At 33.2% G+C, this 17,378-nt stretch overlaps 1 protein-coding gene across 6 annotated transcripts in view; it reads right to left on the bottom strand.

Moving 5' to 3' along the window:
* Nucleotides 1–17,378, bottom strand: part of LOC122536677 (growth hormone secretagogue receptor type 1) — a 64,906-nt gene that overhangs the window by 36,204 nt on the left and 11,324 nt on the right. For 2 of the 6 annotated variants that reach the window (XM_043669209.1, XM_043669211.1), the window contains exons 2-4: nucleotides 14,297–15,493; nucleotides 13,329–13,447; nucleotides 11,908–12,070 (exon numbers count right to left, since the gene is read on the bottom strand). In XM_043669209.1, the coding sequence (XP_043525144.1) occupies nucleotides 11,908–12,070; nucleotides 13,329–13,447; nucleotides 14,297–14,390 (376 nt within the window). In that variant the 5' untranslated portion in view covers nucleotides 14,391–15,493. Of the gene's footprint in view, nucleotides 1–11,907; nucleotides 12,071–13,328; nucleotides 13,448–14,296; nucleotides 15,625–16,554; nucleotides 17,348–17,378 lie in introns of those variants that run through there. The other 4 variants (XM_043669210.1, XM_043669215.1, XM_043669212.1 and 1 more) reach the window with 3 other exon arrangements.

Here is a 17,378-nt window from a genome sequence, read left to right as displayed (position 1 = left end):
TGACGACAATAATTAAACAATTCTGAGACAAATATAATAAATAATACTTGTAAACAACTTGCTTCTCTCTTCTCTCGTCATTATCACATTAATTTCATATTTTCTCGACAAAAATTTGTGAGAATTTGTATTCTATACTTAATATTTCATACAATTTTGCATTTGTCGCCGTGTTTCTTTGGATCCTTCCTAAATTCCCCATGAATACATAAAAGTCCGCAGTCATACGTAGTTTATTACATACCAGACTAGAAAACTAAAATTTTCGACAAAGGAAGATAAAAGAGCGCATGCTTCCGGATGCACTCTTGCGAAGGGGTTGATGCTATTAAATTCACGGAAAATATCGAGACGATTCGATTATCGAAACTCTGGTTGGCCTCAGCGTCCACGAAGGAAACGTGCCAAGTAGTGTCCGGGGAAATTCCTGATGGCCGAGGGGTTGGAAACTGACTCAACGTGCACCGTATGCGGCTCGTAAAACCCAGCCAACTAAACTCTCTCTTCCTCTGGCGGGGCAATCCCCAAACACGACGCCCCCCAGCCCTTGAACCTCGACACATCTTGATTCCATCAACGTCCCTTACTTTCTGCATTTGAGATGCTTTGTCTCGATACAGAAAAAAAAGAGAGAGAGAGAGAAGGGAGGAGTATAATACCGTGTTCTCAGATCGATTTTCAATACACACACACACACACGATTGTTCACAGAGATGAACTTATATAGGAATTTCGAGTGTAAAGTGAAATTCTCGGTGAATTTCATTCATCATTCTCGGAGGAGTGACGCAGGTATTCTGATGTACAATGGGAGCAGACGTACGTTATCAGCTATTATCACACAGACTGAAATTTGACAAGTAATTTTGTACCGCGCTTTGAATTTGAGGGTTATAAATGGTTTTGCACTTGGAGTTTGTATAAGAGCGGATTTGTAGCAAATTTAAGTATTAGAAATTGAAAGAAGAAAAATTGAAGAATTAAAATAGAGAGGAGTTAAATTTATTATATTATAAAACTTGCCTTTCTGCAACATTTATGTTATATGTAGACTGCGGATATATACAGAAATGTAAAAAAAATAATATAATATGTTATAATACGTGTTATAATGAAATATATAATACAAATAACAAATATGAAAAAGGTAAAAAAAGAAATAACATAAAATTACAGAATTTTATATATTTTTACAAAAATATATAAAACGTTGAAAGTATACTGTTTCCTCCGATGATTGACGTGTAAAATACTATTTTCTCTTGAAAATATGAATTACGTGCTTCAAACGACTGTTCATGGTATATATTAAGTTCGTTCTAAATATTGATGCACGTATTATTTTACAATAACAATTATTGTAAAACACGTGCATTAATACGTGAATCGTAAAATTCATCAACATTTGTCAGGTACTTATTGAATCTGTTAATTGGATCGTTCTTCAATTATAAATTTCCGTAAAAAAATAAAATTATAGCTTAACAAAGACAAATTGACTTCCAGTACTGTTTTCACAGTACAGAATTAAATATAATATATTTATTTCATTTTTACGAAGAATTTACTAAAACATAAATAAATAATGATGTTTTTCAGAATCTGTGAAACAAAAATTGGAAAAGCGTCAAGCGAAACTTTGACAAATTCGGTCAAAATCGATAGATATGTCTGAGACATAGTCGTTTCTAGGTAACATCTTCGAATCTTTGTTTTATTGCTGCTAGACTATGAATTTATGAGTTTTATCATATCATATGATACTAGTAGAAAATGTACGCAATGCACATAATATATATGTACATACAAGAATGTAGACAACGAAATAACTATACATATAAAATCATAAAATATAATATAATATACGAATGAAAAGATAAAAAGAATGATATATACAAAAATATATTCAAAAAAAATGTGTTATAATACGTATTATAATAAAATGTATGAAAAAGGTATGAAAAGATAAAAAAAAATAAAATAAAATTACAGAATTATATATATATAATTACACAAATATACATATATAATATATATAAAATTACAAAAGTATATAAATATATATATATATATATAATTGCAAAAATATATAAAAACATGTACAACACACAATGCAATGAAACACAGTACAACACAAGCGACATGTAAAATAATAAAATACAAAATAATATGCAAATATGCAACAAAGTGTATTTAAATGTATTCAATTTGCAAAAGAGTGCTTTCAATCCTTTTTTTTTTTCCCCTCCACGTGTACCCTTGCCGGTATGTTCGTCACGGGGCTTAAATGACAAAGCAAAGTGTACCGAATGAATGAGAGAATAATTTAGAACGAGTAACGTGAAAACGGAATCGTCGGGCGATGGATATTTTCAGCGAGAAAAGGGAGAATTTCCGTTGATTAATTTCACTTGGAGCGACGGCGAACCATGATTGTCGACTGTTTTCGTGACCGAGAATTATATTCCCTATTAAGAAAGGAAACAGTCGAGTTGAAACGTGAATTTTAATGCTCACCGATCGAATCAATATATTCACCAATGCGCTTTTCTTTTTTTTTTGGTTGGTAGAGTTAGAGTAAAGAAAAAGAGACTTACTCTCTTTCTCTCTCTCTCTCTCTCTCGTTCATTTTGTGGATGGAAACAAGAAACTACGAGGATAATGTAATTCAGGATCTGTGCATTTTATTGGAGTTCGTGCTCCGCAGACGAAAGCTTGATGAAAGAGGGAATGATGGACAGAGTAAATTTGAAATGAATCTGTGCAGGGGATGAGATGCACGATGTTCTTCAAAAAGGTGACGCGAAGCAAATAAATACATGAATAAATAAATAAATAACGAATGGAGCCGTGTTTTTTCTTTCTGAAAGAAAGAAAAGAGGAAATTGGCGGGATAAATTTCATTTGGAATTGGGGACGAAATACACGACACTTCTAAAAGTGTGACACGATTAACGAAATGAATAAATAAGAATGAAGAAATTTCCGTTCCTGCTGAGATTTAACGCTGATTAATTAATAAAATCTAATTAATAATAATGAATAAAATTAAAGTAATATATTATAAATTATATATTGTATTATTATATATAATTACATCACATTATAGGTTAAATATATTAATAATAATTAATTAACGAAGTAAAGTCTCGGTTTTTTTACCAATAGTAAGATATAATAACTATATAATACTAACAATAAAAAATAAATTAATAAATAGATGTCCATACAGTAGACATTCAGACATTAAATATCGAAACTGTTATAAATAAAAATATAAACTTGTGATCATTTAAAAATTGTTGTTTATTTTATTTCAAAATTTAATAATCTTCTCAAAAATGCTACGAACTGCCATAACACGTGAAAAAACATTGACAAATTCTTTTCACGACCAAAACTACGATAAATTTGAAGATTGAAGCCTCCCCTTTACAAAGACTCCTCAAAAATTGTTGTACACGATTTATTTTCATCCATTTGTTAAACGTCGAACGTCAAGCGAAATATCTTGAATTTTCGTCATCTAATTCTAATATTCAAAGTTTATTAAAATGGTGAAAAACAATTGTGCAGCAAGTTTTATGGGGCCGTTGAAAAAGAGAGGCTTCAATCTTCAAATCCGTCGTGGATTGTATACGTACAATCAATAATAAAACACGTAATCGATTTATTCATCAGAGATTGAAAAAGGACGATAACATATTCTAACATGTTAAATTCTTCTTGACATTTTTTTCATTCGTCGGTAATATACTTTTTTTTTTTCTCTGAGTTCCAAAAGTTTCGTATCACGATGTAAGAAGCTTCGAATTGTCGAAATTCGAAACTTCCTTGGCTTTCGAGAATATTATAAAAATCACCGTGGATATTTCATATATTTCTTTTCATATTGGGCGCATCGTGCGCAATTTCACACTTGAAAAATTCCCTATAAACGCATATAGAAACCCGCAAGTCCATTTGTAACATTATCGGATATTCAATATTTGTCGCGAATAATGAAATATCGCACACAGATAATGGAAAATGGAATTTCTAAATTACACATGAATAATTTTCATACATTGAAATATCATATACATTTATTATTATTAATGTATATACATGTAGCCAGTTACGCAAATATGTTAAATTGTAAATTGTGTAATTTTGAAAATTAGCTTCGGAATCAAATTTTATTCAATCAAAATATTATTTATGCTATCGTATTTTCCGTACATTTGTATTGTTCGCATCACCTCGTCTTTGTATCGCATTATGAACATAATGAAAAGGACATTTATATCGCGCTTGTTATTACGTTTATGCAAATGAAATTCTTGAAAACCGTTTCATATTTTTGCCAGCTAGAACTCCGAGGCAGATATTTCTCAATTAACCATTCATATGTAAATAAACGTTGACCAGAGAGAGCTTCAAGCGTCGAAAATAGTGACGCCCACGTATATAATGTATATACGAAAGCGTTAAAGTACAAACGCGTAGAGGAAAACAACATATAAAAATGTATTCTTTCTTTCTTCTTTTTTGCCTGAAGTAAAAGAATAACTGTCTGTTTCATTATTTCAATTAATTTGTGACCGTATCGTTGCAGCTAAAGACCATTTGCGCTTTATCTCTGCTTTTGTCTCTTTCTTTTTGCCATTGAAAAAAAAAAAAAAAGAGAAAAGACTAGCAGCGTGAAAATTCTGATAACTTGCTTGAAATATGGAAATCTGAAATATTCCGAATTCATAGAATTCGAATTGTGAAACGTAAGAGAGCGAGAATCTCGGCGAGCAGGAGTAATTTCGAGAGGGTCGAAACTTCGATGACGCACGGATTTGGAAAGTTAGAGTTTCGGTAATCTTCAAATTTGAGAAGTTAGAATTATCAAACGTCAACTACCAAAAACTTTTGAAGATTGAAATTTTCGTAATTTAAAAATACGGGAAGTTAAAATATTCTAAACTTATAGATTTGAGGCGTAGGATTTTTACAGCTTGCAAATTTTCAACGACGGAATTTTGAAACTTAAAATTTTGTAAAAATTTGTAAAATTTTGTTTACTGTTTAAAAGTGCTGTAAGTTTTAAAGTTTACTATCACTTGATTTGTAAAACTTTGTAAAAATGTTGAAGACTGAGATTTTTACAATATGGAAAGCATAAATATAATTAATTTACAATATGGGATGAGATTATAGATAATTTACAAATATGGAAAGTTAAAATATTGTAAAATTATAGAGTTGAAGTGTCAGAATTGAAGTTGGACAATTTGCAAATTTGAAATGACAGAATTTTGATAACCTATAACGTGGTAACTTAAAATTTTGGGAATTTACTAATTAATTAATAAATATAAATATAATTTACATTTATATTTATCAATTATATTCATATAATATATCATCAATATATATTATATGATATGAAAGAATATCCAAAGTAGAATATTTATTGCAATTCATTTGATATTCAAACATTATTATTATAATACTTGGTTACTGACGATACAACGATGAAGCTAATCATATAAAAAGAAATTTTGCGGCGAGGAATGTTCTGCTGAAAATAACAACGACTGCGTATCTATTGAAAGATTAAATTTTAACATTTGAATACGTCATCCCGTACGAGAGGGAAGCAACTTCTCCAATTAACAGCACGTACATGCTATTGTGCATAGACACAGCAACGTACGCGACGAAAAATTCAAATTCGCCGAGTATTATTCTTCATTACACGCCGTTCCGTTGAAAATCACCCCGGTGGAAAAATCACTTTGCCCTTGGAGTATCTGCAGACCGTTCGATATGTATGGTAATTCTTATGAATGTAAAACACGCGTGACAGAATCGAAATGCCTAAGACTATGAATAAGAATTCTGTAAGAAGACTGTTTGAACGTCGCTTTAAATATGGCGCGATTTATGTTACCGGACGGGGTTCGAAATTTATGAATTGTGGTTACGAGGATTTGAAGCAGTTGAAAATTTATGAGGGGTTGAAACAATGACGAGAATATTATGACACAATGTTGTTAATGTAATAAGCGTTTCTAGGAAACTTTAGGAAGAAATAGTTTTAAAATATCTACAATTTATAATAGTTTTAAAAAATCTAACTTTTTTTATAATATTAATATAATACAATAGTTGTATTTCGATATTTCAACGTAGCGACATGACGTGATTCTTCCTGAGAAAATAAGAAAATAAGAAAAGTACAATATATGAAATGAAACGCTTTCGTTTAAAGCATAGTTACCGAGAATACCGAATTTGAAAGTATATTTAAGACGTGTTGATTTCATTACAAGTAAACAATCGACAAGAAATCATTCTATGTGTGAAAAATGAATATTTTTTTAATTTAAAGTCCCGTTTTCAAGAAAATAAAGTTTCAATATTTAGTCAAGCAATTGGCCTGGTACACAACAAATATTAATATTATTATTATTATTATTATTGTCATTATATTAATACATTATTAAATATTATTTATTATTCACTTTTATCTAGCCCGAAATTAATCAAATTCATGTACTCGATGTATTATAAATTATACATTGATGTAAATTACATACTCGATGAATTTTCAAGCTCAAAAACCTAACCCAAACCTAACCCAAACCTGAAGCCTTCAATTGAAGAAAATGTTATACCCTCTTTTCAATTTACTTTTACGCGCGGTGCCAGTTACTCTTTGGCCAACTGAAAAACATTCTGTGTATTTCACAGCGTATTTTAAACTTCCTAAAAAAAATGCATAAACATCCGCAGTTTATCCACGAGCAACTGTAATTAATGCATACGTTATTAAAGCAACAGATTATGTAACGTTTCAACTTTCAGAAGTTTCGTAAAGTAGGCCTAAACAGAAGACGAGAAAATATCAGGCGAACTCTTGCGATTAACCATCATAGTCATAATGTTAATGAAGAGACTCGATAATGTGATAAATCAATTGAAACAAAAATTGCAATTGTAATTGATGCATGCATTATTAAAGCAATAGATTGTGTAACGTCTCAGCTTTCGGAAGTTTCGTAAAGTTGGTCTAAACAGAAGAGATAGCGACGAGAAAATATCAGGCGAACTCTTGCAATTAACCTTCATAATTATAATGTTAATGAAGAGACTCGATAATGTGATAAATCGATTGAAGCAAAAATTGCAATTGTAATTGATGCATGCATTATTAAAGCAATAGATTGTGTAACATCTCAGCTTTCGGAAGTTTCGTAAAGTTGGTCTAAACAGAAGAGGTAGAGACGAGAAAATATCAGGCAAACTCTTGGGATTAACCTTCATAGTCATAATGAAGAGAGTCGATGATGTGATAAATCGATTGAAACAAAAATTGCAATCGAAATGTTTCGTTAACACTCACACATGGAATTTTAAAATAAATTATATTTCAATTTACAACATATCCTTAAAGTATTCTAATGAGCAAACGTCATCCTTCTTGATGACGACAACAGAATCCTGTTGAATGGGATTTATCGATGCATCAGATGAAACTAACTTCAGCAGGAAAAAAAAAGAGTAAGACACCAATGATACACCCCGTTTGAACCTTTCGTTTCACAATTCTAGATTTAGAGTCTGTCGACTGAAGCAAAATATATAGCGTTTTATAGGATGCTTTGACTTCCCAGGGAAAAGAATTTTACGATCGAGTTATCGTCACTGTTCCGGCAAATTGTTTCCTGACAGTAGAGTCAGTGTCACACCGCGACTGACATTGATAAAAGAAATTAGGCTATTTCGAACTTTTATAACTTCCTAAAGAAAGAAAAAAAAAAGTCGTGTAACAATCTACTTTTGCAATTAGTCTCATTTTAAAGCGTCAAGCTTTTACTTTCATCGTTCTGTCATTTATTTATTATTTATTAAGGAAGACTGTTGTACGACTTGTTTTTACAAAATTGTAACAATTCGAAGTATTGACAATTTTACGTTTCGTTACGTGTTCGCCTCTCAAATGGAATCAATTCGATTTTTATAAAACACTGATATATGTACTTGTAATCCACAATTTTTCATTCTGACGCATTATCTCTAAATGCTCCAAGTGTTATTGAGAAATTTCCTCGATGATTTGTGGAAAACTTTCGATGATATTCGTCTTGTTTTTACGGTCGTCGTCGATCGTGTTAATTACGTACGAAATACGTATGCCGTGTTTACAACGAATCACCCTCGCTTTGCTACCGAACGCTTTGCTTTTATCTAGAGTGCATGGTCATTCCGTTAACTGTCTCGCGGATGTTCTTATGAACATACATGTCTGACCTCGTTCTCCATACGGGTTCTCCCTCCATTTTTCAGGGGAATCGGAAACGTATCGTACAACCGCGTATCCCTAGCAAACACACTCACGACCACTCCAACCTTAAGATAAGAAAACTCGTTACTTAGTCCTGCATATATTTGGTGCCTCCGGTTGATCCGTAAAATGAACTCAAATTTCTGCAAACTTCTGGAGTGAGATGGACTGAAAAGGGAACGTACCAAAGTCGGAATCGCCAATGATATATTTGGCACGAATATAGCTTTCAAAAAAATATTTGACCCGTATTTCTTTTTTTTGAAAACTACACTCAGAATTGGGGATGCGAAACATATCTCGGAAATTATTGAAGATACCGTAAATTGATGAAATTAGTGTTCGATTTAATAGTGCACACTGTTTTGCAAAAACAAAATCTTTTGTTCAAACATTATATATTTAAAAAAACCGAGATTTTTTTATGTCCGTTGCTAACACAAGCCGATTTCCTCTGGTGTACCATCTTTGCATTTACGAGTCACACGGTAATATATTATATTATAGTTTATCGCGATAGAATAGACAAAAGAGGACAAGACAAAGACAACAGAAATAATAACTTGATGTATGTGTCTAATAAGAATTCGACGTTGCAAATTAATCGATGAAAGATTTAATTAAAAATGAGTTTTTTTATAAATTTTTATAAATGAGCAATTGATTTTGGTGTTTGTACAAATGTAGAAAAAATATCAAGAAATTTGGTGTCACAATTTTCTTTTGGTACTATTTGTTACTATATGGAATAAGATGGTACATTGGTATATTCGTTCACTTTCAATTCATGTATTATATGATTGTATAAATAACGTCACGAAATTATATTAAAGTGTATGCAGATCGATAACGTAAATATCGAGTAGTTGCATGCCAAAATTGTATAAACTGAATCAATGGAATTAATTTTTAATTTTAAATAAAATTATTTCTTTTAATTGAATGTAAGTTCCCTCGAACACACTTAAAGATATTAATAATACCAATTACATCTCACTAATATTAATTAAATTAAATTGACACAACAATTCAATTGATATCACTCGTTTGTACGTAATGCAGATATAAGTAAATAAGTATTCTTTATTTCAAAAATGTTTTGTATGATACAGATAATATACGAAGACCAGAAAGCAAATGTTTTGTCTTTGACGACTTTAACACTCAATATGTTTCATTGATAGTAGTTACAACAATTCTTTTTTTATCTATTAAATGGCATAGAAGTCAGAAAATTAATAAGAATACATAGTACCTGTGGCAAGTGTTCAAACACTTTAGTCAGTATACTATAAAATAAAATGCGTCTCATTAATTACAAAATCAACATCGTAATATTTAATGTACAGATACGAAATGTAAAATACGTAGATGAAATACATAGATCTATTTTCGAAAGTAGAATCATCTGTGTCTGAGAAGTGAATATTAATCACGTATTTATATAACATTAACTGATCAAATGAAATGAAATGAATTTAATTCTTAATTCTTTCAGTTCAATTACAAAATGAAAGTAAGAAGTTAATTAAAAAAAATGAACGATGCAATGAAATTAATGAAAAACGGAGTATGTTAATAATAATAATAACAAGCAAGCTCTGATTTTATATATATAAAAATATATTCTGCTATTCTGATTTTATATTATATTGGAAGATTATTAATGATAATTTGAAAAATTTCATTTCTTACCAACGCACTGTGAGTTTTCATGCAAGAAGCAAAACAATACCAAAAAAAGAAACGTGAAATATACTAGAGTATTTATTACAATACACAGTACAATAAAACAAATTTCTATCTAGATTTCATTCTTTTAACAACGTTCGAGAAATGTTAAAAAAAAAAAAAAAAAGAAAAAGAAAAATAGTTAATAAGGATCCACGATCTATTCATCGCGTTAACGTAACAAGTAACACGTGAGGAATTGAATGATTCCTCAATTGCGAGGTTCGCATATCCCGTAATTGCAGGTTCACGAAGATAATTACGATCGACGCCACCCTTGCTTCTCAGCAGTGTCACAATGCCGCGAAACTCTCGTACCTCCGCCATTAACGACGGTGAAACGCTTTCAAACGATTACTTGCTCTGTCTTGGCCGGTGTCCAACGAGACGGCGCTAAACGCGCTGCAACGTCGTTGCAGAATTGAATCAAGGATTTCTCATCCACGGACAAATGGTAATACTGGTATTCGGCTCGGGCAAGGGGAGGGGGCGGTTAAACATTGGCGAACGCCAGTATTTCGTTCGCTGGACAAATGAGCGTCTATGTATCTGCCCGTTCGTCGAATTTTACACAGCACATCGGTATGTACATCAGGCCAGATCGATACCGCGGATTCTCGAAAATCGATCCGATCTAAAATGATCACGACGATCGTTCTACTGCCTCTGCCTCTGGTATGAAACTAACCGTGTATTCATCACATCGCGGTTTGCTGCATTATATCCCCTGTAATTCCATGGGAAAGATGTACGCTGTCGTTTATAGGTTTACAGGTGAATGTTCAACGCATTCACGCTGATATATGTTTAAGGTGTATTTGATTTCTGTTGTATCAGACCTTCGGCGATATTTTGGTCGATAATGGCGGACATTACTTTAATGCTGTTCCCGTGAAATGTGTACATATGTATACGAAGTGCTATGCCAATTAGTGTAAATTGTCAGGAATAATTTATGCCGCGCGAATATCTCTTTGGCGTTAAAATTGTCCATGGACGATTGTTGGTCATAATAATGTAATTATTATGGTACTGTAAGTAAATTTCTCCGTGGACTGAAGATTTCGATAAGAAAAATATGTTTCTATGGCACAAATCACTTTTAATGGTAACTGACTTACATTTAATTGGCTTTTGAGGCTTCGATATGTAAAACAAATATAAAAAAAGATTTATATATATATGTATTACTATTCTATTTTTAAAAGAAAAATAATTTCTCTCGTTGGACTTCCATAAAAGAATGAGTAAATACATATGTAACTATAACGTACGTTAAGATTTATTGAAATCTAAAACTTTATGTTGTAGGGAATAATTCTTTTATACCTACGTAATTTATCAATTCAGAAAATAATAATTATATCTCTCTTTCAAAAACTTTACCAAAACCCTACCATTTTGTTTATTTATTTATTTTTTTTATTCTTATATGTATTACTGTTTCATTTGCCGCCTACCTTGTTACTTTATAAATAAACATAATTTCAGTTCAAAATTTTCACACAGTAACTCGTAAGTGAATATACATTGATGTCTGCACATTCTGCTCCCTTTGCAGTTTCGTGCCGGAGAGAATAATTTGCATATCCAAAATCGATTACACGTTACTGTAATTCATCGGACAAAAAAAAAAAAAAGGAAAAGAAAACAAAAAGCACGTACGTACGATTAAAGGATACGTTTTGATCGATCAACGTCGCCGAAATTTCTCGTTAAAAATAATAAGACAAAACAGCGGAACATTCACTGTTTGCTTTCTTTCGAACGCTCCATCTTTCGCACGCGCACGTCGAACGTAATGTGTAGTAAGTTAGGCGCGAAGTATGGCAGAATAAATCGTTGTGTTCACTTACACATGTGTTCGCCAAGCAGCCAGATCTCAGGTCCGGAATTCACCTCGACGAGAACGGTCGGCGTGCAGATCAGGAGAACGCACAAATCGGCCACGCTCAGGTTCACCAGGAAGATGTTCGTGCTGTTCCGCATATCTTTGCCTCGAAACACCACGATCGGTACCTAAAACGAGTAAAAAAAAAAAAAAAGGTCGTCAATATTAAGATATTAGATTAATATGTGAAGGAATAAAATATAAATTAATTAACGTAGTAAGACTAATACATAATCTACTGTTTCCTTTTATTTTTATTTATTTTATATTTTCTTTTCATATTTGTTTACTCTTGGTATACAATTTGTGTATTATACTCTGAGGGATTTCTTTTTTCTACAAGCTTAAATCAATTATGTACATACATATATTCTTCTCAGTCTATTATGTAATAAGATGAGGTTTTTAATCATGTGTTGTAGTTAAATATCTCTATGATGAATTAATGAATTTTATAATGGTACATAATGTGATATATAAGAAATTAAAATGGCATATGGTTATGTGATATATAGGAGATTAAGAAAATTGTGCAAAAAAATTATATTTCATTATTTTGTATATATTTGATATATATTATGTGTTTATACTATAATGATTATATTTAACTGGTAAAAAGTATTACAATAATTTCAATAATATCGAGTTAAAGAGGACCGACATCGAAAGATGGAGATGATCAGTTAACAAAAATTATTTACAATTAGTACGTGCTAAGTGAAATAATTTTTAGTAAATTGTTATTTGTATCTTATTAGTAATACCTAAATCAAAATTTGGCACCACCTTAAAGCATTTTAGGTTGTACTTCATATTTTAAATATCGTTGTTAAATGTTCGGACAATATTACTAACATAATATCGAAATCTTATTATTTGAAAACCACGTGATTCAAATTCTACTATGCTACATCACAAATATCTTTCTTATTCACTACATAAATTACAGAATTGCAATTTGTTCAGGAAATATTCAAAATTGTAGTATAATATTGCGTTTTCGACTCGCGTAACATTTTTCTGACTATTATTAATAATTTATAATTATACACGATATTACATAACATCACAATCTTCCTTTGACAGTGACGCTACTATTCAATTTCAATACCATCATTTATAATTACTACGTTAAATTACGATGAACTTGTTAATATTGCATGCTGCGTAATAATAATTTCATATGTCGAAAACAGAAAATTTCGCATGTCGCTCGGTAGTAATAAAATTTAGTTGAAATTGAAGTTAACAACGCGACACGAGTGTAAACGTATACAAGTCAATGTTGAATATCTTTCGCGCGTAGCATTCCACTGCTTTAAATTCTTACATTATACGTTATTGGAAAATAACCGACGATAGGTGAAATCGAGAGGCGGAACTTACCATAAGATTTCCAATTATACCGAGGACCATCACCACAATGCACGCGACCATGGACGTAGTGCGAATGTAAGCCGGCAACATGTACAGATCTCTCTCCGAGGTATTTTCAGACTTGATCACTGAAATATTATTATTAACATCATGTAAAATTAATTACGTTCTGTACAGAAAATTCAATAAATAACAGATTCAAGCTTAGAATACAGAATATCATTCTAATATAACGTCATATAAAATGTAAAATATCTTAATTAAAAAGTTTTTCCATTCTCTCACGAAATCTCAATTAAACGATAATTATTGCGTCGTAATGTTGCAATACAAATGAATTTTCTTTGTGTCTAGTTCGTTATCAATTGGAATTTCTTCTTTGAATTTTCTTCTTTGAATTTTCATCCAAGATTATCATCTATTTAAAAGGCATTTTTCGATTTTTAAAAAAACAATAACAACGCATTCTAACAACGAGTTTCGTTACGAAAATTAATCTATGCTCTGGCTTTCATTCATTGAATCAATGTACAAAAATTTTACACATGCTGCTTTTATCAATGTCCAAAATTCAATTAAATTCCGACGTACGTTCTCAGCAATTGTAATACGCTGAATATTTAAAACGCACCGAACAGAAATATGATACGTGCCACGGTATTCTTTCTCTGACAGGATATCATCTCTCACAGCTCCAGAGAAGAGGAACGCAGACGAGGCTCATTTTTATTATTCGATCCACGAATTTTTACTTTTCTCCCTCGACGAATAGAAGCCGAAAATTTTCCGAAACTTTCGCAATAACGACATTTGCATGAACAAATACACAGTTAACAATTGTATATTGTTAACCTTTAACGTTAACAATATACAATTTCACCCCTCTGCGTTCCCCCGCCCAGCCGTTCTCCCTTTCCCCCGCGTTTCATCGAGGATTAACAAAATGAAATTTGACGTGACAACACATCGCAGCGTACCCGATAACGCATTGAAACCGCTGTTCCCAGCTGTGACGGTTGTATACCACGAGGAATTCAATTCAAGCGGAACGCTGGATACCGTGGACAACATTTTCGTGTTCCCTCGTGCTCCACCAGCAACAGTTCCCGATCACACAGAACTGCTCGCTCGTCCTTCTCTGTCCTTTGCAAATCCACCTTGCACACTTCCTCGTTCGGGTCGAAAGCGCGCGCACACGCTAACACCACGCGGCAATCGTCTGCCTCGTCACAATTTTCACACAACTGATTTCACGCATCTCTCGTGTCAATCGACGCGATTTGATCGCTCGATTAGTCGCGCGAGAACCGAGCAACGCGAGAAGCGGATCGGCCGTGTAACGTCCTTACGTCGGTAATTTGACGATTAAGCGGACGAAGAGGCGCGAATACGAAACGACACTGAATACGGATGTGATCGACGACCGACGAGATAACCGGAGAAAATCCATAAGGGGATCGTAAAGGGAACACCGGCCCCCGTCGGCTTTCTTTCAACGCGCTGGCAACCGTGGCTTTCGTTAACGCGACGGTGTTCAGTGACATTATAAACTGCCTCTCCCCGCGATCGGCGACGAGTTTCTACCCGAACCGATAATCAGTCGTTCCACCCACGGTGCACGAGGGTTTTCGTCTCAACCACGTACTTGTCATTCCTCCGGAAGACGATGTCCTTCCTGTTTAATCCGCTTAGCCCACCCCCTCTTGGCCCAACTCTACTGATCGATCAGTTTTCTGATGAGTTTTCTCACACTGAGTCGCGCTTCGCACTTTGCCAGGTAATTAGCTGCCCTTTCACCTCCTCTTACCGTCTTACCGAGAGAAATTGCACGAACAAGCAATTGCTCGTAAGTAAACTACGAATTTATCCGTGAAACCGAACGATGCGAATGTCGACACACAGAATGCGTAGAGGGCGCGCGATTATACGAAATATTTCAAATCTGTTTCATTTCTGTTTCTGTAACTCACGTTTAAAATATGAACATACATAGGAATCTACAGCCTACTTGCAAGTATTATATATTTGTTTACGTGATGACGTGAAACGTCGTTTCATGTCGTTTACATTTATTTTAGAATTATACTGTTACTTTTGTCGTCTGTTAAGAAACTCCAAATCAGGCCAAGTTAATTATTTCCTGAGACTTGAATATTAACTGTGAATGTACAAATCTGAAATCAAGGAATTAGTAAAAGGGAATTAATTACAGTCTAGCAATTGACGGTGAGGGAGGGAGTTTAACAAAAATTTCACGATTCTTTCACAGTTATTAAAATGTTTTGATGAAAACATTCAACACTCGCTGAAATCAATGGAGCGAAACACATTTTAATATATACAGGGTGTTTCGTAACTTGTGGCACCCACTTCGGGAGCTGATTGTACGCCTAAAAATAATGAGAAAAAGTCATATAAATAATAGATGTCCTATCTGTCTTCGTTTGTGAGACGTAATGAATTTTCTGTTTTAATTACTTTTACAAAAGATGCTCGAAATGACTATCTTGCATTTGAAGACAAGCCTGCACGCGTCTTGTCATTCATCTGGTTACTCTCTCTCTATCATTTCTGGTGTTTCTGGAATTTGTCGGAAGCCTTGCTCTATTCTATTTCCTAGTATTTCAGCATGTTCAATCGACGNTTGCGTATACAATAGATTTTAAATGTCCCCACAAATGAAAATCTAATGGATTCAAATCCGGAGAACGAGCAGGCCATGCAACAGGACCTCCACGGCCAATCCATTTATTTGCAAAGTGTTGATTTAAAAATTGCCTAGCCACTCGGCTAAAATGCGGCGGAGCTCCATCATGCATACACCGCATACGAAGTCTAACATCGACTGGAACTTCCTCTAATATTTCGTGCAAACGCGTGCTTAAAAAATCAACGTACTTTGTGCCTGTTAGTTTCCCATCAAGAAAAAAGATCCAATTAAAAATTTATCAATTATTCCTGCCCATACGTTTAAACTAAACTGGTGTTTGATGTCTTGAATGCACAATAACATGTGGGTTTTCTTCATCCCAATTATGATTATTGTGAAAATTGAATTATATCTCATGAACGAAGACAGACAGGACATATGTTCGTATGACTTTTTTTTAATTATTTTTAGGCGTACAATCAACTCCCGAAGTGGGTCCCACAAGTTACAAAACACCCTGTATATATACTCGAGTAAATTTACGATCAAACGGGCCTTTTAATACCAATAAAATTGTTACCAAACCTCTAATGTAATCTATTTCACGTTTTAATCATCTCCTGTCACATCTATTTGACATGAATGCGCCTTTAATTCAAATAGACTGCATTTTGATTGCGCGTCATTCGGCAACCGTATAACGATTTATCGCGGATCGTTGTTGTTTATCGAGAGGTGAAGAGTTTGTGAATAAAGATCAAAGGATAAAACGACGCTCGATACCGATGTTTGAAACGATCCGCGACAAAAATAGCGGAACATTTTCCATTTACTGTCAAATCGTGCCTCATTTCAAAGGCGTGCTCGTATATCGACGTGAGATAAATATTTCCGACCCCTTTCGCCTCTCTCTGTATGACTGTTCTGTCTATCTCCCATAAACACGGTTATGGCTATGTAGGTCGAAGCATCTCAAGTATTATTTACGTTACGCGTTGCCCACGATTGTCAGTTAACATCAATTAACTATCGCGCTATCGGGATCTACTCCGAAATCTAATTCCGTCTGCGTCTCATTTGATCGTTTCATATAAACTGCATTTACGAAACGACCTGCCGCAACAATGTTAACCTTATTAACCAATCTCCACTTTCCGGTGGATCGTTTTAATTCAACCTCGCTTTGTTACAGAACCTCGATTTTTTTGACAACAATTTCTGGGGCGTTATCAATCGTTTGACTCGACGAAAAAAAAAAAAAACGTTCTAAATTAATGGCGCTTTAAAAAATATATATTTTTCCCTTTTTCCTCTTTTTGTTTTTTTAGGAGAGAAAAATTTCAAAAACACGACACATTTTTGCGCTTTAAAAGAGTTTCTGTCTGTGTTCAATCTTCGCAAAGAAAAAA

This window comes from Frieseomelitta varia, unplaced genomic scaffold (genome assembly GCF_011392965.1).
Source record: "Frieseomelitta varia isolate USP_RPSP 00005682 unplaced genomic scaffold, Fvar_1.2 scaffold_865, whole genome shotgun sequence".
NCBI classification, from domain to species: Eukaryota; Metazoa; Arthropoda; class Insecta; order Hymenoptera; family Apidae; genus Frieseomelitta; species Frieseomelitta varia.
Note: the sequence above shows the minus strand (reverse complement) of the source record. Positions and strands in the feature narration are given on the sequence as shown.